Below are 26,829 nucleotides of genomic sequence, written 5' to 3'. Positions count from 1 at the left end.
TGCTCCAGTCGTGGTTCGAGTTTCTCAACCCTGACTGGTCAGCACACATGGGGCTTTGAATGAGTCCTGAGGCCCGGCCCAGGCCCAGGCCCAGGCCCAGGCCCAGAAGGTCTGGGTGAGACCAGGCACTGTAGGCTTCAGGGGCCGCCCGGGCTCCTAAGTGCAGCCAGGGACCAGAGTCAGGCGTCAGCACCCGCCAGAGGTCGGGGAGCACACAGCAGGCTCCACAGGCGGCTCTGACTGTGGGTCAGGGATTTGCGTTTCTCCCAGGTGCCCAGTGATGCAAACGTTGCTGGTCCCACCCCTGGAGAGCTCTGTGGTACCTGTGTCTACCTGCACACTGCCCCCGGGCCCGCTTCCCAGCTCCGTGCGAGGCCCTCCGCGGGAACTGGCAACCGCTGCCCATCAGGGGGCTACCTCAGTCAGTTCTAAACATGGTCAGTGCGGCTGGGAGGCCAGCTGTGTGTGGTGCATCTGTGGGGCCTCATCACCTGCCAGCCAACAGGGTCTTCACTGGGATTGCCCAGACACGTGGCACAGAAAGGCACACACATTGAGAAGTGTTTCATGTTTCCAGAGCACAGCTCCAGGTATTAGCAGTATTTTTCTTGTCTGGGTTAATACAGTCATGAGAACCTAAATAAATGCATTACGCATTTTGCTAGTTATTAAACAGAGGCTACTCTGGGGGATGCCATTTCCAATTCTTCCTTTGTCACCTGGGGATCTTTACACACCAGCAGTGTCAGGATGGGGAGGCGGGGGCGGGGCCAGGATGGAGAGATGGGGCGGGGCCAGGTTGATGGGATGGGGCAGGGCCAGGATGGGAAGTAGGGGCGGGGCCAATGGAAATGTTGCAATTGCAAGTCCACACAGAGGTGATTTGGAAATGGACTTTGAATAAACCGTGTCCCTTGGGCAGCCTGTGTTGCCTGAGCCGGAAGCTGCTGGGCCGGCCTGCTCTGCCCGAAGCTTCAGCCGCTCCCACCTGGGAGCAGCCACGCTGCTCGGGTCCGGTTGGGGTCCACGCCTCCCCTGGGCTGGGGTCTGCCCGTGTGTGGCCTTAGTCACTGGGAGGCCAGGACCAGGACCGAGTGGGCTGGCCTGAACCCTACCCCACGGTGAAACCGCCATCCATTCTGTCCCACTCGGCTCTCCACAAAAGCCAGCTGTGCCTGTGCCTTGCTTCGAACAGCCTCAGGCGCCCACATCGGGACCTGACACTAGAGCCAAGAGTGGCAAGAGTCTTCCCAAAGGCTCCCTCCCCCCACCAGGAGACGGGTGCATATTTGGGGGGAGGCGCTGTTATCTGCTGGGACAGTGTTCCTTACAACAGTGCCATGCTGTGTTCAGCTCCCTTTCCTCTTTGGCTGACTCGAAATCATCAGGATCCCAGACCATGAAAGTCTTGAAAAGATGCTCTTCCGATCTTGTACTGACCCCAAGCTATCTGGAGTTTTTAATTTGGGGGGGTGAGTGGTGACACACAGGGTTGAGGCCGGAGCTGGAATCTGTCATCTTCAGAAAAACTTCCTCCTTCAGTCCCCCCTGCAAGTGCACTCTGACCTGCGGAGCCGACCTAAGGTGGCCATGGACCCATGTGCGGGTTTGGGGACAGCCCAGCAGCTGGTACAACTGGCCTTCTCCACACACCAGTTCTCGACTTCCCAATGACAACCCAGTCCTGACCTTTTCTTTTGTTTCTTTGCAGTGAAACAAACCATGGAGGAGGAGGAGGAGGTGAAGGAGGAAGAGGCTGCTGTCGCCCCGACCTCCGCTCCTTGACCAGGGACCAGGTTCAGGCAGAGTCCAAGTTATGCTTCCTCTTGTTATTTCTTTACCAACTAGATTTAATGGCTAGAAAACATAAGACAGCACTTGTTGTAAGTGCAAGAAATTCGTACTTTACTGGTCTTTCTGCATTATCCCTATATGTTATTCTTTCAGTCTTCTATTTCTCCAGCGCCTCAGTGTTCTTCTACACCAGTCGCCTTTAAAATGTACAACAAGCTCTAGTTGCAAGCAGTGAAGCGTCCTGGTTACCCGTGTCCCACTTTGGCAAAGAGCCATGTTTAAATTTAAGTCCCCGACCCCTGCGTGGTCTTAGTTTATCTGGTACCTGCTCTTCACGACAGGCCTTGCTGCCTGCGGTCACTTCCAAAGGAGACGGCCTTACCTTCCCACCACCCAGAGGAGTCAGGCCCCACACCCAGCAGGCTCCTCACTCGGTGGGCAAGCTGATGGGTGACCCTCATTGGGTCAGTGGTTTGCCATTATCCAGGATTTTCCCATTCAAAGAGCCATAGGCGTAGCCTTGTGGTTGTATTGGGTTGTTTGACAAGCTACCACACATCTTACGTAAATAGTAAAGCCTTTATTTCTGTGTTAAGAATAGCATTTTGAAAATAAAATCCATCTGCCAACGCTTTACAACCTTTTCAATTTGTAATAGTTATATACAGTCATGTATAGTGCACATTGATTGTCTTGAAATTTCTTTAATTTTTTTTCTCATAAGTACGCGACAGTCAGCCAGCGGAGGATGAAGGTACATTATAAAACACATGTTAATACATTTAATAAATACATATTATCTATCAAAAGTGAGCTATAGCTCTTTATCAATGAACACAAAGCACCCGCTGGGCACTCCTGTGAGCTGGGGGTCACTGCATCCTCGGGCCACGAAAGCCACAAGCTCCCTTCAGTTGGGGTTCAACTCGGCATTGGCTGACCTAGAAGACCCCTACATCCGCGCTTCCAACCACAGACCCGAGACCTGGGGCGCATGGCTTCCCAGCGTGCCTGTCAGCTCCGTCTCCCGGGGAGACACCAGCCTCTAAGGACCATCTCCATTAGGGGGCACGCGTGGCTGTGAGAGTGCATGGTGGTTTCGTAAGCAAATGTGGACAGGAGTGCTTACGATTAGGTCTTTTTACCACCGATGCCTCTTCAGATCATCTTCCCCAACAAGGCTGTTCACAGAAACAGGCACCACTTAACTTGGTACTTGAACTTTGCTCTGTGGGGACAGTTGGCTGCGTCTCTGGGCACAGATGTCTCTCTGTACCTTCCAGTGACGTCACTAGGAAACGGCAGTTCTCGCACTCTCCCCCCACCTCCGCCCAGGGCCGCACTCGGCCTGCGCCCATCTTAGTGCCCAAATAAAGCAAAACGCAGAGCAGTCACAATCAGAGGCTTAAAAAGAAAAGAAGGAAAAAGATCTCAGTCCTTGACACAAAGCTGTTCCACGTGTGGGGTCAAAGGTTACATGCCCGCAGTCGCTGCCCCGAGCTCGCCTGGCATGCTGGGCCCCTGCGCCCAGGGAAGGGCGGTACGAACACCCCCTGCGGGCTCTGCAGCCAAATCCTGAGTCCCAGGTGGGGTTGGGGCTCTGAAGGACTCCAGGGACCGGGGCTGAGTGGCCACTTCCTGGCACAAGGATGTGTAACGCAGTCGGTTCCCAGTGGCCTGGACACAGGTGTTGGAAGATTTTTATATGTTGAGAATTCTGGGTCTGGGTCTGCCCCGCCCCCCCACCCCTGAGTTTTCACCCACCCCTGCTGTTCCTGTCATAGGGCTGGGGTCGGGTCCTGGGAGCGGCGGGCTCTGGGCTGGGCATGCGTGAGGAAGGTGCTGGCCAGAGGGAACCGGGAGGAGGGCCACAGACGCCTGGGCTGGGTGGAGGTGGAGGGGGGACAGCAGAGACTAGGCCTGGAGAAAAGTCAGGTTTATTAAAACACACTCAGCTCAGACACATTGGTTATGAAGAGGTCAGTTCCCCTCACCAAACACTAACCTTTTCCATTTTCCTAAAAGGTTACAGGTGTCTGGGCTGTTCAGGCCCCGCCTCCTGTGCAACCCCTGCCTCAGTTGAGATGTGCCGAGAATTGTTAGCGGCTGTGCTGGCCAAACAGTGCAGCGTGTGTGGGCTGGGTGCTGAGCCGTGGAATGCAGGGACCGGGGGGGACTTGCTGGGAACAGGTGGGAGCCACGCAGGACAACGGCTTGGAGGACTCGAACCATTTTCATGGACCTTGCAGGCACCAAGTTAGCGATGTACCACTCCCCGCCGTGCAGCAGAAAGCTCGATGCTGCATCCAGCTCGCCGAATGCCAGCAGCAGTGCCACCCTCCACCCGGAGGCACCCGGTGCCCCATCCGGGAAAATCTGCTGAGGCGCCTGCCCGCCCGTCTGCCGACCCCGAGCTTCAAGCTGGTGGCCCCACTTCAGCCTTTGAAATGAATGGTAGCGGGCACGAGGCCGCTGGTGGGCGGCAACACAAGGGGGGTAGGTAGCGCCTCATTTTCCTGCCAAGACACTGGTTCAGAGGCCCCAGGGAGGCGCTGTGCAGATCGCCACTTTCTGACTGTGACGGTCACTCCCGCTCCCAGGCTGCACCCCTTTTGGCACTGACAGCACCTCCAGGCCGGGGGGTGGGGGGGTGGGGGGTGGGGGTGGGGGGGCCTCCCGATCCGATTGGCCTCTTCTTCGACTCACACCACAGCCTCCTGAACTGCTCCTGACCCCGAAAGTGCAGGCAGAGAGCCCCGTGCCTGATCGCCCCTAACTGCCTCTGCCCTCGATAGACAGCACCTCCAGAAGGCCGGGGGCGTGGGGGCACCTCCACGTTCACCCACAGCTGCCTGGCCCCCAGCCGTGAGCACGGGGCTGGTCCACCTGAGGATGCGACGGGCTTCCTGCCCTGTTTGCGAGGGAGCTAACACTACTGGCAATTAGCTTCGCTGCAGTGTGCAGGGTCGAGGCTGCGGGGCTCGGGGGCGGGGGCGGGGCGGGGGCAGTTGGGTTAGCTCGCCGTTCAGCAGTGCTCACATTTCATGGGCCCTGGCCTAGGGTTTCCAGAGCTCTGGCGGGAGGTGCCTGTGCGGCCGCAGTGGCTGACTCCTCCCAGAGAGACAGCGGATGAGCCCTCAGAGGTCGGCCTGCGTCTCTCACCAGAGGTGTCTTCCCATGTAACTCGGTGGCGCGGTTGGGATCTGGAAACAAGGAAACACACTAAGCTCTGTGCTGGGAAGTCAGCGTCCCTGCAGCACACAGTACAAGGCCCAGCACCTGCCTTCTCCCGGGGCTGGGTGCCCAGCTCTGCCTTCTTGGGAAGCCCACCTTCCTTTCTCTGGGGTCATGCGCCAGAATAAATGTTTCCTTACCCAGAAACCCTTCACCTTCTGAGTCAGGGTGCTCTTCTGTCTTGAAGGGACCAGGGGGGCGTAGGACTGACCTTTGGGTCCACCTTCTAATCACATTATTTATAACAGCGGGGGCTCGAGTCAGGCTCTTCCCCACCAGAAGGCAGCCCAGTGGGAGGCAGCCCAGTGGGAGGCAGCCCAGTGGGGGGGGGGGGGCGGTGAGGGCTGCAGTGTGGGAATCTGGGGGCCTTTCCCACCTGCAGGGCAACGCCGACAGCACCCACAGGCAGGAGCCCTGCCCCCAGCGCAGACAGCCCTGACCACATCCGACACAAAGCCCCGAGGCCGAGCATGGGCGTGGCACATGACAGAAGGAATGGAAATCCATTCGCACCTGTAGTGGCTCATGCACCTAGGAAGAAGCAGGGAGTGCGCTTGGCAGTAAATGTGGGGATGAGTAAATGTGTATCTGATTCGATGGAGAAGCAACATGAGGTCATTCACAGGCAAAAGAGACAGTGACGGTTCTGCTGAGGTCTGTTTGGCACCAGCCAGCTAACCCACTTTTGTGTTCACAGAGGGGAAAGGAGAAGCACTTCAGTTTTTCAAGAGAGAACGCTCTGGGGGGGGGGGGGGGGTGGAGGGGGGCAGCCCGGGCCCAGCTGGCACAGGGCGGGGGGCTAAGGGCCTGACTAGGCTGGGCGTCAGCAAAATCCACTTCGTAATTCTGGGCTTTTCTTTCTTTTTCTTTTTTTAAAAATATATTTTATTGATTTTTTACAGAGAAAAAGGGAGAGGGATAGAGAGCTAGAAACATCGATGAGAGAGAAACATCGATCAGCTGCCTCCTGCACGCCCCCCAGTGGGGATGCGCCTGCAACCAAGGTACAAGCCCTTGACCGGAATCGAACCCGGGACCCTTGAGTCCGCAGACCGTCGCTCTATCCACTGAGCCAAACCGGTTCGGCAATCTGGGCTTTTCTTAAGTCACCTCCCAGGGAGAGAGGGATACATTCTGTATAATGAAACCCAAGAATTCACTGGGTACAAGAACCGCAAGATACAGGGACACTTAAGGGAATCTCTAGGTGGTATACCGGGTATAGGTGGTCCAGTGGGTGCAGGTGGTCCAATCAGTATAGTACACTGGGTGCAGATGGTACACTGGGTATAGATGGTACATTGGGTTTGGTAGTACACTCGGTACAGGTGGTGTAATTGGTATAGTACACCAGGTACAAGTGGTACACCGGGTACGGGTGGTACACCGGGTATAGGTGGTACACTGGGTATGGGTGGTACACTGGGTACAGTTAGTACACTGGGTATAGATGGTACATTGGGTTTGGTAGTACACTGGGTACAGGTGGTGCAATTGGTATAGTACACCAGGTACAGGTAGTACAGTGGGTACAGGTGGTACACCGGGTACGGGTGGTACACCGGGTACAGGTGGTACACCGGGTACGGGTGGTACACCGGGTACGGGTGGTACACCGGGTATGGGTGGTACACCAGGTATGGGTGGTACACCGGGTATAGGTGGTACACCAGGTACAGGTAGTACAGTGGGTACAGGTGGTACACCGGGTACGGGTGGTACACCGGGTATAGGTGGTACACCAGGTACGGGTAGTACAGTGGGTACAGGTGGTACACCGGGTATGGGTGGTACACCGAGTACAGGTGGTACACTGGGTATAGCTGGTACACCGGGTACGGGTGGTACACCGGGTATAGGTGGTACACCGGGTATGGGTGGTACACCGGGTATAGGTGGTACACCGGGTATGGGTGGTACACCGGGTATGGGTGGTACACCAGGTGGTACACCGGGTACGGGTGGTACACCGGGTATGGGTGGTACACCGGGTATGGGTGGTACACCGGGTATAGGTGGTACACTGGGTACGGGTGGTACACTGGGTACAGTTAGTACACTGGGTATAGATGGTACATTGGGTTTGGTAGTACAGTGGGTACAGGTGGTACACCAGGTACGGGTAGTACAGTGGGTACAGGTGTTACACCGGGTATAGCTGGTACACCGGGTACGGGTGGTACACCGGGTATAGGTGGTACACCGGGTACGGGTGGTACACCGGGTATGGGTGGTACACCGGGTACGGGTGGTACACCGGGTGGTACACCGGGTACGGGTGGTACACCAGGTATGGGTGGTACACCGGGTATAGGTGGTACACCGGGTATGGGTGGTACACCGGGTATGGGTGGTACACTACAGAGGCCTGGGTGCGTGGAGAGGGGTAGGAGAAATGGCAGCCTCTCCACATTCCGCTTCAGTGTCTGCTAGAGCTGCTGTCTGCACAGGCCTAGCAGCCCCTGCAGAGCTGTGTCCCTCTGGGAACTGTTCCCCCTCGTCCCTCCCCCTCAGGTTTCCGCCAAAACACCAGGTCTTGATACTCACAGTCCCGCCGTTCAGCACCACGGCCATCTCGGTCGGCTGGTACACATTGCTTCTAAACGGAGCGCTGGGTCTGCTTCCCAAACTGCCGTTGCGGAACCCTGCTGTCCGGAGAGCTGGGGAAGGTGGGAGCCACACAGACACCAAAACAACAAGGAAGAGAGACATCTTTGTGTTCCTCCCCTGCATCAGCACGCTCTGGCACACAGCCCTCCCTCCTGCCCTTTGTCACAGCCTGACTCCCAACAAGTCACAGACGGGCTTTGTTCTCTGTCCCGAGTGACCCATCCTGGGGGCGGGGAGGAGTCTGCAGAGTTCAGGCTGCAGCTGCTGAGGCAGACAGGCCAGGCCTCCCCCTCCCCACCTGCAGGCTCCAGGGGACAAGGACACACCCTGTACTCCCAGGTCCCCTGGACCAAAGACCTCACTACAGCATGCCATTCATGGCCAGTTCAACATCACACCGTCAACACGGCTCACTGTGTCCCTACACACAGAAGCAGGGAAGAGCATGGACCAAGGCACATGACAGAGGGCGTCTCACGGGAAAGGCAGGGCACAGAGGGGCTTGGACCAGACGGGGGGCTCCTGCTGAACAGGAAAGAATTAAGATCTGAAGCAAAGACAGAGAAACAGGCAGGACGCTCTATCTCGGGATACACTGTGTTTCTTATCTGCTGTGTACTTTCAGAGATTCTCTCCCCCTTTTTAATAAAGGAAAACCTAATGACACGGAGAAAACTTAAATGCATATTGCTAAGCCTGTAAGAGCTACACACTGTATGGTGCCAGCTATAATATGCTGGAAAAGGCAAAGCTAGAGACTGTAAAGGTGTTCGTGCGCTGGGGTTGGGCTAGGGATGAATGGTGGAGCGCGGGCATCTTTAGGCCGTGAGCTATTCTGCACCAGAACTAACAGTGGAGAGGACAGAATGCATTTGGTCCAGAGCACAGAGCTGTGCAAACCAGGAGTGATGTCCCACATGTCCATGACAGCTTGGCTAATAGTAAGGATTCACTAACTGCAACACTAATGTAACAGATTCAAGTTGTTAGTAACAGGGAAACTGGGGGAGGGGCTTGTGGGAACATCCTGTATTTCCTGCTTAATTTTTCTGTAAACCTAAAACTGCTCTAAAAAACAGTCTTATTAAAGAGTAGTGGAGAAGGCAGTAGGACTGTTTAAAAATCAAAACAGAAGTCCACCTCCAGGGTGTGGTGGCATCTTCATGATCTTCATTTCCAGCGAAGGCACTGATGTTGCTGTTCCGAGAAACCTCTCCTGAAAGTCTTTACTGGGGGAGTCATCTTTCTGACTAAAGAGATCTTGCAATTTTTAGAAACTCCTTGGGAAAGGGACCAAAACCACCTGGATAATGCAGTTCACCTTCAGAGAATGCCACCCAGGAGCCAGGCACGGAGTTTATACACCTATAAACTCCTTTAACTGTCACAGCACCACAGGCACTTCTATGATTTCCACTTCACACGGGGCACAGAGAGATTAAGTAACTTGCCCAAGGTCACACAGCAGATCAGTGACAGAATCAGTATTCAAACTCAGGCAGAGAAGCTGTGTTCATAACAATCACACTATACTAGCTCCGAATACTAGGTTTTAACCACCACACTTAGTTCATTAGAAGAAACTTAAATTCAAGTGACACTGGGGGCAGCTGGGCCCAGATTGGACCAAAGAAACTGAGGCAGGATAGGGAACGTGAGTTCCAAGACACGCTAATGAAAACCTCTTTTGCTTTAGCATCTCCAAGCCTTCACAGCCCCTGTGCACGTTCTGAGCAAGGAGAAGTCCTTCCTGGGAAGCAGAGAAGGGGCCGCCTGGCCCAGTAGGGGACAGGAGACCATCCCAGTCTCAATCCCTAGCCTGATCTGCTTGAATGGAGGGAGGTTCAGACACAGCAGCTGTGGTGGGGACTCAGCGCTGCCCTGCCCAGCTGTGGGGTGCACTGGCCCAAGGGCCTCTCCTCTGGGAAACATCCCTCCCCCACATTCTAAGCCCCTGAGTGTTGGCTACGGTGGCATTCTCCCCTGGCCTCCAGGTGGGCATGTGATTTAGGCCTAGCCAGCCAGGGCATCGTGTCTCCCCAGCCGCACTGATTGGCTCAGGAAGGGCCAACAGGTCCAATCAGAGCTAACTCTGGGATTTTTCTCTAGCATCCTGGGAAATGTTCCTCTTTTCTACTAGGACTCTGTGCAAGCCTAGAGCTGTGGGCTGCCAAGATGCTAAAAGGTTAAGAGATGGAGAAATACCAAATCTTGTCACCTCGAGCTCTTGGATCGAACCCCTCCTGAAGCTCTGTCCTTAGTCCATCAGTTTTGTTGCTGTGCTATAATCTTGCTTTGCTTAAGCTGATTAAAATCAGATTTTCATTACTTGAAACTTTGAGAATCCCAGCTAACACCCCATTCTGACCTGGGTCAACTCTGAAAGGCAAGCAGGGCTCACCCATAGGTCCCCACAGGAATCAAAGATCAGAGGTTGAATGCCAGCCCTCCCCTGTCTAGACTCTGTGAATGAGGCTAGCTCCCCCCGCCCCCCCGTCCCCACCCCCCCGCAAGTCACTGAGGGCCTTCCACTGGGAAGCTAAGGGTTAGGGTTTAAATAGCCCTCGGCCCTAATGAGATCTGAGCCCAAATCCCTCCCAGAAGAAAAAACTCTTTCCTTTCCTGCTCTTGGAAAGGTGAGCATTTCAAGCACCTGCTAACACTGCCCGAGATGTGACCTGAGGTGCTACATCCTTCAGTGTATTTTAATCTTTTTATTCACATACCTCATGCCCTGTTGATACTTATTCATAAGCAGCAGGCTGGTGAAGTGGTGCATATCAGGGCCTCCTTGGGGGAAGGGAACGAGGAAGCAGAGGCTGCAGGCGTGGCTGAGCCACAGGCCACCTGGGATGCATCCCACCTCTGAAAGCCAAGGCAGCTTTCAAAGAAGTGGAGCCTGAAAGGCCAGCAGGTGAAAATGCAAAAGACCAGGACACTGTAGCTCCTGTCCGGCCGGCTGCGGGGCCAGTTCCTTACAGTAGAAGCTGGCTGAGGTTAGTGCCACAGCTGACAACAGCTGCTCTCACCATGCTCAGGAGCGTGGCCAGGCGTCCCTGCAGGCAAAGGTAACCGGGACAGAGGCAGCACCAGTCAGATGCCAACTCAGCCTCTGAGCTTTCTGAGGGCACGGCTTGCCTGGAGCTGCCCTGCCTGGTCCCATGGAAATGTCAGTGGATACACACGTGGGATGATGCAAAGCAGGGCTATTAAAAAAAGTCTGACAACAAACAAGGCTGGTGAAGACGTGGGGAAATAGGGCTCTCATACGATGATTACAGGGGGGCAGTATATATCAGGACTCCAAGGCACAGATTCTTCGGTGCAACTTTAGATGCAGTCTGGGAATTTTTTATTTTCTTTTTTGCAGGAAGTTAGTTGATCAAGGGCACTTGGCTGCCTGCCTGATCACCCCTAACCACTCTGCCTGCCTGATCACTCCTAATCACTTGCCTGCCTGCCTGATCACCCCTAACCACTCTGCCTGCCTGATCACTCCTAATCACTCACCTGTCTGCCTGATCACCCCTAACCACTCTGCCTGTCTGCCTGATCACTCCTAATCACTCTCCTGCCTGATTGCCCCTAACCACTCTGCCTGCCTGCCTCATCACCCCTAACCACTCGCCTGCTTGCCACATTGCCCCTAACTACTCGCCTGTCAGCCTGATCTCCCCTAACTGCTCGCCTGCCTGCCTGATTGCCCCTAACCACCTCTGCCTCAGCCCCAGCCATGGTGGCTTCATCTGGAAGGAAATCTGGAATGTTGTTCAGCTGTCCGGTCTAATTAGCATATTACGCTTTTATTATTATAGACTAGAGGCCTGGTGCATGAAATTCGTGCATGGCAGGTGGGGGGGGGGGGTGGTGTCCCTCAGCCCAGCCTGCACCCTCTCCAATCTGAGACCCCTCTGGGGATGTCCAACTGCCAGTTTAGGCCCGATCCCACAGGATTAGGCCTAAACCAGCAGTCAGACATCCCTCTCGCAATCCAGGACTGCTGGCTCCTAATCACTTGCCTGCCTGCCTGCCTGCCTGATCACCCCTAACCGCCTCTGCCTACCAGCCTGATCCCCCCTAACCGCCTCTGCCTGCTGGCCTGATCGCCCCTAACTGCCTCTGCCTGCCAGCCTGATCATCCCCTAACTTCTCCCCTGCAGGCCTGATCGCACCCTAACTGCTCTCCCCTGCCAACCTGATTGCCCCCTAACTGCTCTCCCCTGCTGGCCTGATTTCCCCCTAACTGCTCTCCCCTGACGGCCTGCTTGCTCCCTAACTGCTCTCCCCTGCAGCCTGATTGCCCCCTAACTGCTATCCCCTGCTGGCCTGATCGCCCCTAACCGCCTCTGCCCTAGCCCCCACCACTGTGGCTTTGTCCAGAAGGGTGTCTGGAAGATGTCCAGTCTAATTAGCCTATTACCCTTTTATTCGTATAGATAATACTGTGATAACTATGGATGAGGCCAAGTGGGTACTAGACTTATGGGGGGGAAATCACTCCATAAATTATATAAATGTCTAACCACTGGGTTGTACACCTGAAACTAATATAATATTGAACGTCAACTGCAAATAAAAATTTTGAAAGATACAGAAAAACAGGAAATGTTCACTGCAGCATAAATTTATATGGGAAGCCAGAAACATATGGGACATTCGCCAGCTGGAGACCAGAAAACTACATCACGTGCCCGATGGAAACAGACATGCGGCTCCGCAGTCACTGGCAGGAGAGGCCTTGGCCGTGATGCTGAGTGAGGCAAGCACACTCCCAGCCCAGTGTTTAACCTGCTTACACCTTACAGTCACTCGAAGCTTACAATATCTGGGCCCTAGAGACTTACAGAGTAAGGGACAGGCACCCATCTGTCTTTAAGCTGCTCAAGGGATTCTTATGTGCAGCTAGGTTAAGAACAGCTCTATGGCATCGTTGTGCGCGCGCATGCGTGTGTGTGTGTGTGTGTGACAGAGAGAGAGAATCAGTCTGGCAAAATGGGAGCACTGCCTTTGGGCAAGGGTATTTTGAGCAATTTTTATTATTTCTATTTGCTAAGCCTCCTAAATGAGTATTACTAACCTTTTGTCATCAGAAAGGGATAATAACACTACTAGTATTTTGGAGAATAAAGGGGACTAAAAGACAAGTTTCTTGGCTTTGGTACATGTCAGGGTGTAACAGATGTGGGTGGGGGAACCCCATTGCCCCCTGCACACTGCTGGTCCTCACCTGGGTCCCAGTTCCCTTGGTCTCTGGATCTTACTCGGATAGTATGTACTCGCTGCATTTCCACAGAAAGGGATGCATGTAATGGGAGCCAGAAAACTCACTTTCCCCTCCCCACTCTCCTGTGCACTTAGTGTTGAACTGAACCAGTGGTGGGCTTCAGCTCTGTGACATGGGACTGAACCCCCGTCTTCTCAATGCACAGAGCATCCTGAATCATCAGGGATATGAGGGTACCAACATGCTCTGGAAGAATAATCCTGCCTGGTCCACACCCTGGCTCTGCCTCAGTTACCTGTCTGCAACGGGACCTCATGGGGTCACTGTAGGTATTAAAAGAGATTAGCTACTAAAATGCACAGGGTGGTACCTGGTCCATGAGTGCACACAACAAAGGTTAGCATCCCCACTTCTGAAGACCCTAAGCTACATGGGCAGTCCTAGCATCCCCACTTCACGGCCAGGAGACTAGACCTTCGAGCTCCTAGTGTTCCGGGCTAACAGAGAGCGTTCCGAACCTGGCAAAGTGACAGACCAACAAGGAACGTGCAAACTCACACCCATTTCAGGCAATGCATTACCATCGCAGCCCCGGGGGTCTGCGGGGAAGAACCTGCCCAGAGGAGCCGAGTAAGAGACTCCCCGGCCGCTGGGCCCCACCAGCTGCTGAACCTGCTCACCCTGCCTGCTGTGCCCTCTGGGCTCCCAGAGATGCCCCCGTCCCGACCTCCCCAGCCAGCCACCTGCGCCTGGTCTCAGGTTCTACTCTCAGAAGAGCCCAGCCAGATTCACATCCCATGCCAGGCACCGTGGGACCCTTGGCCTGGTACCCTAGCATGGCACCTCTCACAGCAGCGCCACCAAGCACATTCTTTTATTTTTTAACAGATGAGAGAAACTGCTCAAAGCCCCACAGCTAGAAGCAGTAGAGACAGTGTCTGAATCCAGACATCTGACTTGAGGGCTTCAATTTCTGCACTCGTGGTGCCAGAGGGAGGGGAGGGGCACAAGCATTGCCCCCATCACCTGGCACTCGCTGCACATGCCCCCTGCCAGCGTGCGAGCAATGAATGCTAACCTGGTGGTGGGCATGGCTGGGCCAGGTCCAGGGAGGTGGGAGCACCTACAGGAGCAACTGCTGGCTGGGATGGGGTGGCAGGGCCAGATCCAGCTTTTACATTTAATTACAGTGGGTCCTTGACTTATGAGTGTCCCGGCTAACGAGTTTTTCGAGATATGAGCCATCTCTCGGCCGATTTTTGGCTTTGAGTTGTGGGCTAAAATTCAGGTTACGAGCCAGCTTCAGATACCCCAGCGAATGTCACAGTGAACGCCACAACATCAGCCCAGCATCATGTGTCTCACTCGTTCACTTCTTGATTTGACATACGAGTAATTTGAGTTACGAGCTCCGTCACGGAACTAATTAAACTCGTAAGTCAAGGCCCCACTGTACTTGGCAATTCATAGGACACAATTCTAAATAAAAATCCACCTCTGGGCCGGTTTCCACACAGGTGTCAACACTTGTGGGCTCTGACCTGCCAGGGCTGCCCCCACCACTGCCCCCGAGAGGGAAGAAGAGAGTCCTTTCAGGACAGATGGCCCCGCCCCAACCCGTGGCGAGCTGCCTACCTGCACTGTGCTCGTCCATGGAGAAGGCCTTGTTCTCCAGGTAGGTCCGCGGCAGCGGCGCATCCTCCTCGAAGGCCGTCTCCCGCACCCGGGGCGGCGGTGCGTCGAAGTAGTTGAGCGCGTCCTCGCGCGGCGCGGGCAGCAGGGCGCAGTGCACCTCGGGGATGGCATGGAAGAGCACGAAGACCCAGCCGCTGGCCACCAGCGCGATGGCCTGGGTGGGGTCGCCCCAGGCCTCGCCGTGCCGCAGCCGGGCGTTGCCGTAGAGGTACATGGTCAGCCAGGCGGCCCAGACGAGCGCGGAGAGCGTGGCCGTGAGCAGCAGGCCGGCGCCGCGCCGCCTCCAGCGGCGGAACTTGCCGCACAGCGCGAGCAGCGCCAGCACCAGCGCGGCCACCAGCAGCGCCAGGTCGTAGCCGAGCGCCAGCGCGAAGTCCGCGGGCTCGTAGGCGCAGGCCGGCCGCGCGTCGCGCAGCACCGTCAGCACCAGCCACTCGGCCGCGATGACCACCTGCACGAGCGTCAGGCAGAGCGCGGCGCCCAGCAGCTGCGGGCCCGGCGGGCCCCGGCCACGCCGCACCAGCGCCCGCACGCGCCAGGCCTGGCTGGCGAGGCAGGCGAAGCAGAGCGCGAACAGCACGCCCCACAGGAAGCGGCGCGCCGCGCACACCGCCTCGTCCTCGCGGATGATGAAGGCGAAGGACAGCCCGAACAGGCCCAGCGTGCCCAGCAGGAAGAGGAAGTGCAGGCCCACGGGGTCCCGCTTCTCCTGCTCCGTGATGAAGGGCAGCCGCACCAGCAGGATGAGCATCAGGAGCAGCGTGATCAGGGCGCCAGCGCCGGCCGCCGCCTCCACCACGATGCCCCAGACGGAGTCCAGGTCGCACAGGGACACGTACTGCGGGAGGAGGTCCAGCCCGCAGCCCCGGGACGTGCTGGAGTTCTCGGAGGCCCCCGCGGCGGCCGCGTAGAGCAGGAGCAGGGCCAGAGCTCCGCGGGCTCCCATCTTTCTCGCTGGCACCACGCATGTTCCAGGAAAGTTGGGGTGCAGGGTGGGAAAAAACATCAATTCATCATAAGCCTCCCACTCCCCGGACTCCACCTCATTTCAAACCTGCCAGCCCATGTGGTGCCTCGGGACACTCAGGACAAGCCTCCAGCCCCGCAGCCCCTCCCGGCAGGCAGCACAGCTGTGCCGCAGTGGGTGGGTGGATTTAGGCCTCATCTGCACCTGGGGCCAGGCCCAGGGAACAGCCATGACTCATCACCAGAGGCTGGAGGAGAGGAGGAGAGCGAGGCTCCCTTTCTGGGAATACTGTCACAGTCTTTGACTTTGAGGCTGCATCTGACCTCCAAAAATCAGGCAGTAAAATGAAACTTTAAAGAGACAGTTATGGCACAGCCACCGCAGGCCATTCAGCCTCTCGTGGCAGCAGCTGGCACTTGGTGGCAACACGGCCAGTCCTTTTCCAGGGACAAGCCACCTCCGGGAGGCTGGGGCACCTGCCCAGGGTCACACAACCAGCTCCTGGCACCTCCCGCACTCCAGCTGTAGAACCATGTGCCCAATGAACCGTCTTCCCGGCTCCACCCCAAGTTTCCACCTTCGCATCCCCTCCAGAGATTCCCCAAGAACCCATCTCACTCCCTGCCAGCCTCTCCCAGGGATGCCCACAGGGCGCTCCCTGGCATGCACTCTGGTCCCCATGCTAGCCAGAGTCCACAGCAGCTGCCTTAGCCCAGGGCTCCTGCCCTTCCTGCTCCCTCCACTTGGACACTTCTTGGAGCCACAGCCAGGAAAGGTCCCCCCTGCTGGCCTTGGCTCCAACATGGTCCCCTCAGGCCCGGGCGTGGTCACACTCCCATTCCTCTCCATCAGAGCACCTTCTGTCTTAGTCACTCACATCTCATCTCTGTGCGTGTTCACTCTGCTTCTAGGGTCCCTCTCCCCTGTCCTCCCTTCCTGCCTGTCTCCAGGGCCACCTGTCCGTCAGATTGTCAGCACAGACAGGGTTTCTCTGCCCTGAAATTACTGACACTTCATGCCTGGTCCTTCCATGCTGTGGGGCTGTCACTGGCCTCCACCCACTAGATGCCCAAAGCAGCCCACCTCCCCGAATTGACACCCCAAAAGATCTTTAGACACTGCATGACCCCTTGGGGTGAGGTCTGGGGTAAGCACCCCTGGCACTGACTCTAGCAAAGTAGATGCTCAGGGAAGATGGAGGTCACAGGACCCCTTCCTCCACACCCACCACAGCTCCAGGCTTGGAAGGGAGCCAGCCTCCTGCCTCACGAAAGCGCGTGCAGCGCGTGTACAGCTGCTCTGGCCCCTTTGCTAAGCGTCTCCAGCCAGCTCACTGCCTGAGCTCCACCATGTGTGGGCTGTAACAGCCCCCCAGGCAGCTCCAGCGTCCCGGGGCTTCCCTGAGTAAATGTGGTATCGGCCACCCTCTCAGTTCCCCCCTGGGTTCCTGTGAACAGCTCCAACCCTACTGTGGCTGGGAGACCAAATTGGGGTGAACTGTCGATGCCAATGACCGAGAAGAAGCCTGGTGCTGCAGGGTCTGGCCCCTTCGCCTGCAGACGAGAGAAGGCAGGTGAGCAAGCAGGCACTTGGCAAGAGATGCTCTTACACAGCACCCCACTTTGGCAAGTTAGCAGCGAGGATGCACCCCAGACATTGGCACTCTGGCCCTGTCAGCCACTTGGGCCTTGTCCACACACTGCCTGTGTAGGTATATACTTAACTGGCTCACCAAGTCCTTGAAATCAACTCATTTAAAAGAAAACAAGCCAGTCCTAGCCAGTATGGCTCAGTGGATAGAGCAGTGATGGTGAACCTATACACGCGTGTCAGAGGTGACACGCAAACTCATTTTTTTGGTTGATTTTTCTTTGTTAAATGGCATTTAAATAGATAAAATAAATATAAAAAATATAAATCTTTGTTTTACTGTGGTTGCAAAGATCAAAAAATGTCTCTATGTGACACGGCACCAGAGTTAAGTTGGGGTTTTTCAAAATGCTGGCACGCCGAGCTCAGAAGCTTCGCCATCGCTGGGCTAGAGCTTAGGCCTGCCAACCGAAGGGCCCCAGGTTCGATTCCGGTCAAGGGCACGTACCTCGGTTGCAGGCTCTTCCCCGGCTCTGGCCTGGGCCCTGGTCAGGGCTTGTGCAGGAGGCAACCGATCGATGTGTTTCTCTCAACGATATTTCTCTGTCTTCCCCTCTCATTTCCACTCTCCTTAAAAATCAATGGAAAAATACCCCCAGGTGAGGATTAACCAATAAATAAACAAATAAATTAAAGAAAAACGACCCACTGAAACACTTCTCTCGTGAAATGTCGAATCGTGTTATATAACTCATGTTGCATACCCAGTGGCATAGCCCCTACCACCCTCTGGGAAAGCACTGCCCTGGACAAAGCTGCTCCTCACAGTCCTGTGCACATGCGGGATGCAAGCGTAAGTGAGCACTGGCTATGCTGGAACTAGAGGCCAACTGCTCCTGCGCGGTGGCAGCCCTGCAGCGGGGCCCCCAGACATGGCTTCCACGTGAGCGCTACCAAGAGACTTCTCAGCAAGTAACAACTGGCACGTCTCACAGAGCCTCCCCAGTCACGGCAGCGAGGCTCCTCACCCGCATGGCTGGAGGACGGGGTAGGAATGGGCTTCTGCAGACTTGACCCCCAGCCTCCCCTTACCCCTAAGCCAAGGGACATTTGGCCTCGTCTAGGGACACTTCTGGTTGTCACAACTGGGGAGCGAGGTGCAACTGGCATCGAGTGGGTTAGAGGCCATGGGTGCTGCTGAAGCTCCCACAGTGCACAGACCCCCCCCCCCCCCGCAACCATACAAAAGATTACCCAGCCCTGAATGTCAGTCGTTCCAGGTTGAGAAGGTCTGAGGCCGCCTGAGGTTGGAGTTGATGGGGAAAATACTAGGTGAGCGGCCAGCCTTGGCCTCGGGCCACATCTTGTGTCCCCTCCTTGCAAGAGCTTGGCCTCCTTCACCCTCAGGGGACCTCGCCTCTCCTCAGGCCTGGCTACACACAGAACATGGTGCCCCAGCTCCCCACCTTCCCGACGGGCCTTCCAACCACAGAAACCAACGGGGATGATGTAACCATCAAGACGTGACCAGGCTCCTAACCTTGCAGGCGCTCTGGCGTGGCCCAGTGTCTGGCTTCCATCCCCTTCTGACATGGCGAATGGGCACACCTTGCTTTCTGCTTTCCTTCCTGAGGTGGAGCCCCCTCGCACCGACCTTGCCCACTTCTGAAGCGCTCCGGAGTTTCCTCTGGAGAGCTCCACAAGCCTAGCGCAGCCCCTGACCGATCAGAACCGTTACCCCACGACTGCTCCACGACAGGCACATAGCCCACCAGATCCGTGATAACCAGCCTTAGGACATTTGCTAGAATTAACTGCAAAGACGTCTTCTAAGCCAAAAGGGTGTAGACCTGGAGCTGGGGAGGACCCACTTACTGTCACAGGAGGGAACCTGTCCCAGAGGAAAGCCGACCTGGAGGAAAGGGCCACGTGATGGAATGGGTCCTAGTGCACGGATTAGCTGCGTCCAACTATGCCTGAAGCCAGGTACCCTGGTACTTGCTGTTCTAGCAGCCAATTAACTTCCCTTTTATGGATTAAGCCAGTTTGGGCTGGATTTGTGTTACTTGCCAACAGAGAAGTTGTATTATTCCTCCAATATCACGTGGCCCCCTCCTTCCAGAAACTCCTCCCAACCCATCAGCTGGGCGGCCAGGGCTGTGGTGGGCCCAGCAGCCTCTGGTGGGTCTCTGTCAATGCCACGGATGCCCATGAGGGCACAGCCACCCACTCCTAGAACTATGCCCAGGGCAACCAGGAGGAGGGCTAGGACTGACTTGCAGAATGAAGCTGGGTCCAGCTCAGTTAGGATTTGGGGGGACTCAGAGTTGCCGCAGTTTTCTGTTATGGCCATGGTGACAGCGACAGCACCTGCCACCTCACCCCCCTCACTGTGCTGCTGGCACTCTGCCATGCCCGGCACACAGTAGCGCCTTATGGTCTGTGCCAGGACGTGGCGAAGCAAGCACTGCTGCCATCTCCCTGTTACAGGAAACAGCGGGAGGTCAGTGGGCTGTCCAAGGTCACACAGCAGGAAGCAGTGGAGCCAAGAGACAACAAGTGCACCATTGTCGCTGGGCACAACAGCCCAGGCTGTAAGCCTGTCACCTGGCGAGTCCTCCCCCGGCCAGTCCACCTGAATCCGCGCCTCCCCGCCCTCCCAGGCGCCATCAGTGCCTTTGGTCTTTGTCTCTGTCGCAGGTGCCACAATCCCAGTCACTTTGTTGTGCTGCTCCTTTGGTCTGTTACCGCACTGCCACTCCCAGGCCCTTGTCTGTCTGGTTCTGCACGAATCGCTATCTGAGAGCGGAGGGAACAGGGTCTGAGTTTAAGTCAGATTTTCACCCTCGGATGGGGAGCAGCAGCAGCAGCAGAGAACTTTAGTGAGAGTTCCCTGCACCCCACCCACAAGCCCCAGGGTGGGGGGCACGGGCACAGGGGCGCGCTGTGCGAGGAGCTGGGACACAGGTAGCAGGGATACCAGAATGCCACCTGAGGCCAGGCAGGCGCCTACTGTCAGGAAAGCCAGGTGTGCTCCACGGCCACCGGGTGCCCCCACATCTTAGGGGAGCAGCGATCCCGGAACCCAAACTGGACAACACAGACCAGGGCTCAGGCACCGCAGGGAAGGTGGCAGGAATGGGATAAATAAAGAGCAACCAACCTGTGGGATGAGAGCGTGCAGCTCCTCACAGGGAAGAACAAATAAAAATGAAGGAATGTGCAAGACTCAGCTCACAGCACTCACATTCATTCCGCACTCAGATGCTCCTAAATACACTGCATTGCTCCCTCTCCCTCTCTTCACACTCACACACACTCTCACCCTCATACACTCACACATTCTCTCACACACACCCTCACACACTCTTTCTCACACTCACACACTATGACACTCACTCTCTCTCACACACACTCTGACCTCACACATTCTCACACACTCACACTCACTCTCTCTCACACACAAACTCTCTCACAAACACATTCTCACCCTCACACACTCTCACTCACACTCACTCTCTGGCACTCACACTCTCACTCACACACACTCCCACTTTCTCTCACTCACACACTCACATTCTCTCATGCTCACACACTCTCTCACATTCACACACATTCTCTCTCACACTCACAACACACTTTCACCCTCACACACTCACACTTACACTCTCTCTGACACTCACAACTCTCTCACACTCACATACACTCTCTCACACTCACACCCTCCACACTCACACACACTCTCTCACACTCACACCCTCTCACACTCACAGCCTCTCATACTCACACCCTGTCACACTCACACTCACACTCACACACTCTCTCATACTCACACACTCTCTCACACTGTCCCTGAAGAGGGGCCAGAGGGGCGGCAGGTGGTGGAGTGAATGCTTCATACCGGAGCGGCCTGCAGAGGCTGGGAGGAATGAAGGAGGAATGTAGGTGGAGTCCCTGACAGCCTTGTGCACTGAGCGCCGGGGCCCATTCCTGCCACTTGCCAGCAGTCCCTGGGGCCCCAGGCAGCTGATTGAACCTTTCTTGCCTCAGTTTCCTCATATGCCACATGAGGGTGATAACAGCACCCAGCGAGTAGGGCTGTGTGAGGATTAAGATAATAATTAGGTTTAGGACAGTGGTTAACACAGGGTAGGCGTTTATAGAGTGCCTGCGATATAAATAGACACATCTGGGATCTCCCTGGCCTGAGGCTGTGAGCTTTCCGACAGCTCCTTTGGGGGCGATGGCCTGGAGGGGGAGGGGGAGGGGGCTCACCCAGGATTTCGTCCACCACTGGTTCCCAGCCTCCCCCTCCTACACCAAGACGAGGTCCCAGAGGTGGTATGAAGGGAGACACCTTTGAGGGTGATCTGCTCTGGGAACCCCCAAACTATCCTGAGTGGGTGATTTTCCTGAAAGGAACCAGGTCAGAGGCCCAAGGTCAGCCTGGGTGCCCTCAAACGGGGTGTCTGCTGAGGAGTCAGGGCCAGGACACACAGCGACAGGCCTGAGCCAATCCCTGGGAACCAGCCCCCCTGCCTTCCCGCTCATGTGGAGGGAGGCACAGTTCTACACATCTGTCTCTGCAGCCCGGTCTGACCAGCCTCAATGGGGCCACCGGCAGGGCTCCAGGAGCCCCATCCTCCACCAGGTGTCCTCCCAGGGCCCAGCAGCTCAGAGACATCTTGAACCACCTTCTCTGAAGCTGATTGCTGGGGGGGGGGCTGGGTCATGGGAGGGAAAGAAGAAAGGTGGGGAGGGCTCTAGTTTAGTCCCCAGAGGACAGCTGGCCCAGAATCAGCCCTCCTGCCAGCTCCCGGCAGCAGGAGGGAAGCCAGACAGCACCTCGACCTTATCCTCTCCTCTGCCTGCAAAACGAAGGCAACCACAGTGTCGCCTTCGAAAGGCTGGTGTGGCAAGTGCATGACAAGTCCCAGGGAGGTGCCCGGTGCCCAGGAGTAGAGGGTTCTTGCTTATTATTAAAAAGACAACCATGGTCCCCATAGCCCCATGGGGAAAAGAAGGTAGAAGTGAGGCAGTTCAGCCAGAGGCTTAGTGGAACTTACAGGTCAAGCTGGGACTAGAACCCGTTTCTCCCAAAAGCTGACCACCAGGCCTGCTATTGCGCCCCTGCCCCTGCCCCTGCCCCTGGCCTGACCGCCCCCGGGTGTGGCAGGAGCTGGGAGGAGGCTACAGAGCTCTCTGACAGAGGAGCAGCCTTACAGCTCATCCCGGAGAGCCAGTTACAAAGTTTCCTGACATTAGGCCGTTTCCTAGACCTCAATCTCACCCTCTGGTATCCTTCCCAAGTTACACGGTTTTATAATCTCCCTTCCCCAATGCTGCCGGGCCCGGTGGCCAGTTTGGGGGCACTCAGATTTAATACCCTCAGAGGTTAGTAAAGAGGTTGCCAGCCGAAGCCGGTTTGGCTCAGTGGATGGAGCGTCGGCCTGTGGACTGAAGGGTCCCAGGTTCGATTCCGGTCAAGGGCATGTGCCTGGGTTGCGGGCACATCCCCAGTGGGAGATGTGCAGGAGGCAGCTGGTCGATGTTTCTCTCTCATCGATGTTTCTAACTCTCTCTCTCTCTCTCCCTTCCTCTCTGTGAAAAATCAATAAAATATATATATGAAAAAAAAAAGAGGTTGCCAGACACAGCTCTCTGCACATGAATATGCAGAGTCTCTCTGATCCCGTGAATGAAAGCGATCATTTAAATGCAAATTCCATCCTCAGCTGCTGGGTGGGCAGGATGGCTCCTCTAGGCTGCAATTCCGAGAAGAAACGCCACCAACTCAGAACCCCAGGAAGCTCTGTGTGGAAGTGTTTCCGGGCGGTGGGCTGACTGGGTGCTCCTTAAGGTGGACAAGGACTGCTTAAAGGTGGGAGTGGGTTTACAAGCTCCTTGAGTGCACCCACAGAGCTGCCGCTGCACACGGACTCTGGGAGGTCCCAGCACCTTGCTCTCCCCAGAGGCAAAATGAAGGAGAAGCTGCTTGCTGTGTCCTGGTTGAGGTTAAAGGAGCTTTTAAAACTCAGATCTCCTGGCTTCCCTCCCACTCAAACCTCTAAGGAGTTCTCCGGCCTCAACTTCTTTCCCTGGCCCCAAAGGTTGTGGTCTGGCTGGTCCCAGCAATCCAGTCCTGTCACAGCTGCCACCAAGTGCCCACATGCGCTCTCTCTCTCTCTCTCTCTCTCTCTCTCTCTCTCACACATACACACACACAGCTGCCTGGGAGCTCCAGCCACAACGGCCTTTGTTCAGTTCCTCCAACTTCATCCCCACCTCCAAGTCCTTGCATTTGCAGTGCTCTCTCCCCAAAATCTCCTGCAGCGGGGCCCCTCTGGCAGGGCTCCCCTAAAATGTCACCCCAGAACAGCTTTCAGCACGTGCACACCCGGCCGCTGCTCTCCTGGCAGCCTCACCCTAAACAGAAGTTCCATCTCTATACACTGACCTGCTCGGTGTGTTCGTCCCCCTCCCCGCGCCTGTGGCCATGTCACACGCTGCCGTCTCCCAGGCCCAGCTCCGCAGCGGACACACATATTGAAATAAATTCATCCATGAAGATCTGGAGCTTCTCCTTCTAACAGGACCGCCTGTCTCGCTGGCTGCGCCCCCAAAGGCAACTCCTTCCCCTCCGTCCTCTCCCTTCCCAGGCAGGCTGACCTCTTCCCAGCTGAGCGCGGGGGGCGGAGGGGAAATGCCCACTCGGCCCCGCCGCCCGGTGCAGCCTATTTACGTTCCTCCGCTGCTCACAGCCTGGGGCCTCCGGAAGCGCCCACCGCACCGAGGACATTTCTAAATCAAGGCTCCTGGGCTCAAGTTCCGAGGCTTCGGTGCCAAGTTCCTCACTCCCAACCCTCTAGCCTTTGCGAGGACCCCAGTTCCTCCCGGGCTCTGCTCGGTGCCCCCCAAGCCTGGCGCAGTGGGGCCCGGGCCCCTGAAGGGACGCCGCCGCCCGCCACGCCTCTGGGGTCTTTGTCCGAGCGCCCAGGAGCGCCCAGTGGCGCACCGGGGAGTGTGTGTGTGTGTGTGTGTGTGTGTGTGTGTGGCGGGGGGGGGGGGGGGTCGGTTCTCTGCGGCAAGGCGCCCCCTTCCCGCGGGTAAACCAGCCCCGGACCGAGGTGGGTGCGGGAGGCAGGAGTCCCGCGGTGGGCGAGCCCGTGTCTCCCAAGGAGAGGGGACGCAGCGCAGGACGAGTCGTCACCCCCAGCCCGGCCCAGTCCCGCCATTGTGTGCGGCCGCCCCTCCGGCCCCGCGGCAGGTGCGCGGCTCACCCGAGAGCCCGGCCCTGTGCGCCCACTCCGCCTGCCCGGCCTGCGGTCAGCCCACGGGCTTGCAGCGCAGCCCCGGCCCTGCAGCGACTTCCATCGCAGGACGAGCCCCTCGGGCGCCTGGACTCCCTGGCACCACCCCGGCTGCCTTACCTGCGTCGCCAACACTCTCCTCCGAGACTTGGATCTCTGCCTGGTCCGGGGAGGCAGCCCCCCAGCCCTCCTCTCCACCCCCTGCTCCCTGCGGCTCCTCGACCACCTCACTGCGATCCCTGAACCCGGATCCCCAAAACACTAACACCTTGTGGGGTGAGAAAAGGATAAGACCCCCCAATCCTCCTAATTCCACGCGGGAAAAGTTTCTGGAGTCCCTACAGCGCTTTCCGCCCGTTAGCATGGCTCGCACTCACCGACCCCCACGGCCCGCAGCGCCGACGCTCCCGCTGGCCCTCGGCCCGAGTCACATCCCCGCAGAGCGGCCGCGGCCCGCCCCGCGCGCGCGCACCCGCCCGGCCTCACTGCTCGCCCTCGCAAACCTCTGCGGCGCCAGGAACCCCCGGGCCCGCCCGCGCTGCTGCAGCCGTGGCCCCGCCCTCCTCAGGCCCCTCCCCTCTCCAGGCCCCGCCCCCGCAGCCCCCACAAGGCCCGCCTCCCGTGACCACGCCCTCCTCAGCCCCCCGAGTCCCGCTCTCTACAGGCCCCGCCCCTGGAGCCTTCGAGACCGGGTCCCCTTCCCACCTCGCTAGCTGTTGCGCACTGAACCCCCACACCAATAGCGCACACCCGCCGGCGCCAGCTCCTGGGTCCTTGTCCCAAATTCGGGGCCCTCCCCCGACGTCCACAGTGCACCGAAAGCAGACCCGACGCGCCCGACGCGTCCTCAGGCTGATCCAGCAGCAGGACACTCGAGCTCGGAGGGAAAGTCCCAGGAGTGTGCAGTGTAGGGCCTTGGCCCCGCCCAGGGCACTCTCCAGCGCGGGGTCCTAACCGGTACCCTCCCCGCAACAACCAGCACCGCACCCACAGTGCGCCATCCCCTGCAGGCCACCAGGCACACCCGCGGCTCGGCCTCTTCGATGCAGGTCCGAACGCAGCCCTTTTCCGCCAAGTCCCACTCCACTTCCCCCCACCCCCGGCCCCCGCCACGTGTCCGGTTTCTGCGGACACCGGCTCAACACCCGCGTCCTTGGCCTCCAAACACATTCACACGTCCACTCGGTGCACCCCTCGCGTGCCCATACACAGGACCCCCACCATCAACGCCGCACACATCATCTAGGTACACCACTCTTCGGGGTGCGCGCACACTCCGTGGCCGCGGGCCTCAGGCTTTGCGCTCGGCAAACACTCTGGGCACAGCCAGGACACCCGCTCACTAGCGGGTCCAGGCAGCCTCACACCTCGCTTGCAAAGCCCACCTTGGCTCCTAATCCCCCCGAACCGCACCGTCAGAGACGACCATCGCTCCCACTGGGCCTGGGAAGTTGCTTTCCACGTGCTGCTCCCATGGGACAGGTTTCCTAGGTGACCTGCAGGGCAGATTCCTCAGGTCTCGCCTAAAAACACCCTAGAACTTGAGGACCCCACAACTCCAATTTCTCAGGTGGACCTCACCCCATCCCATCCAGGACTTACAGGACAGGACAGGGAGATGGCCCCTGCTCCCCACCTCCCTGCGGGTCGGGTGAGGGGCAGGGAGGCAGGAGGGTGGCAGGATAACACTACACTCTGGGGAAACTTGTCTGCCCTGATCTTTGGGGACCATGGACCTTTCCTCATCCCTTCTGAGCCTGTTTTCTGCTGGTCAGGCCACGGACGCATCCCCATGAATATCTTTTATTATTAGGTAATAATGAAAGGAAAGGGCAGTTGTATTTGCTGAGGTCCTCTATGTCTAGAACAGTGCCTGGCATACAGTGGAGGATCTTTACAAATTTGCTGGCGACCCTCCTCAGGGTTCCCGCTGGCCTGCGGGATTGGAAAGCCGGCAGGCACTTCCACCTGGTGGTACGAGATCCTTCTCTTTTCTTTTTATTTATTGATGAGAGAGAGAGAGAGAGAGAGAGAGAGAGAGATTTGCTGCCCACTGGTTGCTTCTTGCATGTGCCCTGACCTGATGGACTGCTCCAACCACCTGACCGAGACCCTTTTCTTCCCCAGGGTAATCGAGGGCAAGTTCACCTTCTAAGCTGCAATCCCGCACATGCTAATGGGACATGGTTTTAGGAGAACATGCCTGTAGGGCTGTTGTGAAGATGAAACATAATACAGGTGAAGTGCTTCGCATAGAGTCAGCCTTCGGTGAGTTGATGAACATTACACTTATGGCTATGTTCCCTTTGCTGGCCTGTTTCACAGAGGGGCTTTGTGATGACCAGTTTAGCTTTGGGGGATGATACTTTGGGAAGCAAAGAGTGAAAAGAGAGGAGGACATTGAG

The 26,829-nt window shown here is 57.0% G+C and overlaps 2 protein-coding genes across 5 annotated transcripts in view; one reads left to right on the top strand and one right to left on the bottom strand.

The window, feature by feature from the left end:
* Positions 1 to 2,420, top strand: part of IQCK (IQ motif containing K) — a 121,993-nt gene extending 119,573 nt beyond the window's left edge. Inside the window, exon 9 of the mRNA XM_070413739.1 lies at positions 1,712 to 2,420. Within this exon, the coding sequence (XP_070269840.1) occupies positions 1,712 to 1,785 (74 nt within the window). The 3' untranslated portion in view covers positions 1,786 to 2,420. The remainder of the gene's footprint in view (positions 1 to 1,711) is intronic.
* GPRC5B (G protein-coupled receptor class C group 5 member B) lies at positions 2,361 to 24,904 on the bottom strand. 4 transcript variants are annotated; one of them, XR_011471315.1, is made up of 6 exons: positions 18,655 to 19,944; positions 17,623 to 17,744; positions 14,498 to 15,511; positions 7,576 to 7,688; positions 4,834 to 4,997; positions 3,397 to 3,471 (listed from the first exon to the last, which is right to left on the bottom strand). XR_011471315.1 is itself a non-coding variant. In XM_070413736.1 (5 exons), the coding sequence occupies exons 1-5, from the start codon at positions 18,705 to 18,707 to the stop codon at positions 3,268 to 3,270; spliced, it is 1,506 nt and encodes a 501-aa protein (XP_070269837.1). In that variant the 5' UTR covers positions 18,708 to 19,944; the 3' UTR covers positions 2,361 to 3,267. The 4 variants fall into 4 exon arrangements, 3 of the variants coding, with proteins under 3 accessions (XP_070269837.1, XP_070269839.1, XP_070269838.1); XM_070413736.1 differs by lacking the exon at positions 4,834 to 4,997 and having other exon boundaries at positions 2,361 to 3,471; XM_070413737.1 differs by having other exon boundaries at positions 3,381 to 4,997.
* Between the last annotated feature and the right edge of the window lie 1,925 nt (positions 24,905 to 26,829).

This window comes from Myotis yumanensis, unplaced genomic scaffold (assembly GCF_028538775.1).
Source record: "Myotis yumanensis isolate MYYU_CA2020_CCGP unplaced genomic scaffold, mMyoYum1.0.hap1 SCAF_4, whole genome shotgun sequence".
NCBI lineage: Eukaryota > Metazoa > Chordata > Mammalia > Chiroptera > Vespertilionidae > Myotis > Myotis yumanensis.
This window is presented reverse-complemented; position numbering and strand designations above follow the sequence as displayed.